The 3,698-nt window shown below is 56.1% G+C and overlaps 1 protein-coding gene across 1 annotated transcript in view; it reads left to right on the forward strand.

Moving 5' to 3' along the window:
* The window catches only part of Cebpa (CCAAT enhancer binding protein alpha), a 2,899-nt gene extending 1,184 nt beyond the window's left edge, over positions 1-1,715 (forward strand). Inside the window, exon 2 of the mRNA XM_015497073.2 lies at positions 7-1,715. Within this exon, the coding sequence (XP_015352559.1) occupies positions 7-306 (300 nt within the window). The 3' untranslated portion in view covers positions 307-1,715. The remainder of the gene's footprint in view (positions 1-6) is intronic.
* Positions 1,716-3,698: the final 1,983 nt, after the last annotated feature.

Here is a 3,698-nt window from a genome sequence, read left to right on the forward strand (position 1 = left end):
GCCTGCGCACCTCACGCGCGCGGCGGCGGCGGCGGCGGCGCGGGCAAGGCCAAGAAGTCGGTGGACAAGAACAGCAACGAGTACCGGGTGCGGCGCGAGCGCAACAACATCGCGGTGCGCAAGAGCCGCGACAAGGCTAAGCAGCGCAACGTGGAGACGCAGCAGAAAGTGCTAGAGCTGACCAGTGACAATGACCGCCTGCGCAAGCGGGTGGAACAGCTGAGCCGGGAACTGGACACGCTGCGGGGCATCTTCCGCCAGCTGCCAGAGAGCTCTTTGGTCAAGGCCATGGGCAACTGCGCGTGAGGCGCGCGGCTGCGGGACCGCCCTGGGCCGGCCCCTGGCGGGGACCTGAGGAGTGGTTTCGGATCGCCGGATCTCAAGGCTTCCCGGGGCCGTGCAAGCCAGGACTAGGAGATTCCGGTGCCGACTGAAAGCCTGGCCTGTTCCGCGTGTCCCCTCCCTTCCTCAGAGCCGGACTCGGTGCGTCTAAGATGAGGGAGTCAGGCAGTGGCTTTTCCGAATTCTCCGTGGGGCTGACCGGGGAGCCCAGCAACTCTAGTGTTAAGGAATAACATTGTGCCTTGGAAATGCAAGCTAGCTCCGATTCCTACCGAGTAGGGGGAGCGAATATGTGCCTTGACATTTTATTTGAAGGGTTCCTGCCTCTTCTGAGGCTGCAGCAGGCTCCCACGAGAAAAGGAAGAGTGCAGGCCACGGCAGGAGGAAGGTTCAGGAAGCTGAGATGCAGACAAGCCAGCCCCAGCCTCTCCTCTGTGCCTGTCCTTAGAGGGGAGGAACTTAAGAAGTTGGGGCTTTGAACCCCGGGTTGTTCCCCTCGTTCTACAATGAGGTAGAGGGTCCCTAATTCCTTGCCTCTCCCACCTCGACCACCACCCCAGCAGGCCTACAACAGACTGGGCTTCCTGAGTTAGCACTCACAGAGATGGGGTTCACCAGGTGACTAGTAAGAGTCCCCTACCCCCATTCAGACCATAAAGCTAAGTAGTGGGTTAGCTATAAAGGACATGTGTTCAAGGGACCGGTGGCCTGGTGGAAGAGGGGAACCTAGAGATTTGGTCTTGGGGTGGGGGGTGAAGGGACACTGGGACCATCGGCCTTGTCTGTACTGTATGTCGCCAGCATTGCCATAAGAACATGAAGCACAGTCTATCCCAGAGGGACCGGAGTTATGACAAGCTTCCCAAATATTTTGCTTTATCAGCCGATATCAACTTTTGTATCTGGCCTCTGTGTCCCAGCGGTGCCTTGTGCAATGTGAATGTGCTCGTCTATGTTAAACCACCATTTTATTTGGTTTTTGTTTTGTTTTGGTTTTGCTCAGATACTTGCCAAAATGAGACTCTTTGTCAGCAGCTGGGGGAAGGGTCTGAGGCTCTCTTTCCTTTTGGTTTTGGGGTTGCTTTTGCTCCCGGGGGACCATTGAGGTGAGGTGGGCCTCCCCTTTCCCCTTGGCTTTCCCTCGCCCTAGTTGTGGGCCTCAGCTCCCTCTGGATGGGGCTGCCGGTGGGCTTATCCCCTCCGAGGCCCTGGCTGGTGGTCTGGAGGGAAGGCCACCTCCAACCAACACGTACATATCTCTGGGGTTGGGAGCAGGGAAGGACTGCTTGGTTCTCTTCTTTTGGGGAGAACGTAAGAGTTTCATGCTAGATGTTTTATGTATGATATCTATAATATAAACATATCAAAGTAAATTTTGGTGTCTTTTTAAAAACAGAAACAAGCTACTTCTGAGGTTTATTGTGGGCAGGTCACATTTGCAGATCATCATAGCATTTGCTGTGGCTGAGATCCTGATGAATTAGCATCTCCTGAGCCCCTCTTTAACTTAAAGGGTGACTTACTTCCCCCCAAGCAAGACACATAGATAACAGGAAGAGGACAAGGCTCCAAGCTGAAAATGCCCAGAACTTGAAGAGAAAGTGGAAGGGTCACGGGGCTGAGGCTTTGGTGTGGCCTCTCATTTGCCCCAGGAGAAGAAGGACCCCAGAGAAGGAGCCCTCTGCCTAAAAGATGGGCCTACCCAGCAGCTCTAGGCTCAAGGGACCCTTTGGTCATCCTCACTTCCAAATCACTCAGTTCCAACTCTGGTGCACCCTCGCTCATACCTGCCTCCACTCCAGCATTCTGTGGGACCCCGGGTGGGCAGGAAAAGGCCCAGAGTGGTAGGACCCTCTACCCCTGCCTGCTTTTCCTGGGCCACATGGCTGTGACCTACCCCAGTCATGCCCAGAAGGACCGCCTGAAGGCTAAGCTCCCCTCCACCAGTTCTCCATATCTACCTTGCCCGAGTCCACCCAGAAAGAGGCCCCAGTAGGGGCCCATCCTCTCATAATACCTGTCCAGGAGCTGACCCCAGCATCTGTCTGCTCTGCTGTTCCCACCTGTCTCAAGCACAAGGCTGGGACCTGATGTACCACCCGCAACACACACACACACACACACTGTGATGACTGTCCCATGAGCACAGGTGCCGCAGCAGTGAGAGCCAACCTAGGGAGGGCGGACCTCACCCCCACCTTAGTTCAGGAGGCAGGTCCCACCACCACTCTCAGATTCCATTCTCTCAGCGGGTCTAAGGTAAAACACTTTTTACCTCTTTCCGCCACGAGAGTGCTCACCGAGCACCTTCCAGGATATGCCAATGTGGTCCGGAGCATTTTTGAGAAATTGTGTATTCTTTTAGCTCCTGAAGGCTTTAGCATTACCTGCCTATGTGGTTAACTTGTCCGCCTCCCCTCCACCCTGTCCTGTGCCTTGCTGCCTCCTCACCCATGGCCACCCTTGGCAGAGGAAAGGCCACAAGCCCAGTGAGGAGGCGGCAGCCTGCCCCGCCACCCTGGGAACCAAGGAGGCAGAGCCCCACCGCCTGCCTAGAGGCTGGGGCAGGCCTCAGCTTGCTAGGCCCAGCAAACCCTCTCTGAGTTCAGTGCTAATTCCAGTTTTTCTTGTTTGGAGGGGCTGATCCTTAGCTTCCCTCTTTGCCCCCCAGAATAGGTCCCAGGATGAGTGGGGGAGGGGTGACCCTCCTGCCCTCCCTTCTCCCTCTGCCTCCTGCTGGCCCGTCCCTGCAGGGGCTTCCAAAGCTATCCTCGTGGAAGGGTGCCCCTCCTGTGCACACTCTGAGGTCCAGGGTGGGCTGTGTTGGGGACAACACGAATTCAATCACACCAGGCCCCAGGAAAAGGAATGGGGAGGGTGAGGTCCCCACTATGACCCAAAGTAGACTGTGTGGCCTGCTAGAGGGCGCAGAGCCCTTGGGACAGAGCGGGGTTAACTGCCAAATGTGTTCTGTGCCCAGTCAGAGTTCACCCCAAGGGACAGCCACTTCTGGACACCCACTGCTTCCTGCAGGGTTCCCCTCCTGACTTTCACCTTTATGAAAAACCACTCCAAAAGTCCTGGCATTGAATGCACTCCAAGTATTTACTGGATCCCTACTGTATACCAGGGCCTGTGCTAAAGATCAGGGCACTCACTAGGAACAAGCAGGCTCTGCTCCTGCCCTTGGAGAGCTCACAGTCTCTAGGCCTCAAGCTATGGTGTCAAGGTGACAAGTGCAATAGGGGGATAGGTCCATCAGGGAAGGCTCCCTGGAGGCTGCAGCTTTGACCCAGCACCTGGTGAGGGCAGACCCACCTGGACCAAGTCCAAAGATCCCTGAATGCTTCTGCCTT

Source organism: Marmota marmota, unplaced genomic scaffold (genome assembly GCF_001458135.2).
Source record: "Marmota marmota marmota unplaced genomic scaffold, marMar, whole genome shotgun sequence".
NCBI classification, from domain to species: domain Eukaryota; kingdom Metazoa; phylum Chordata; class Mammalia; order Rodentia; family Sciuridae; genus Marmota; species Marmota marmota.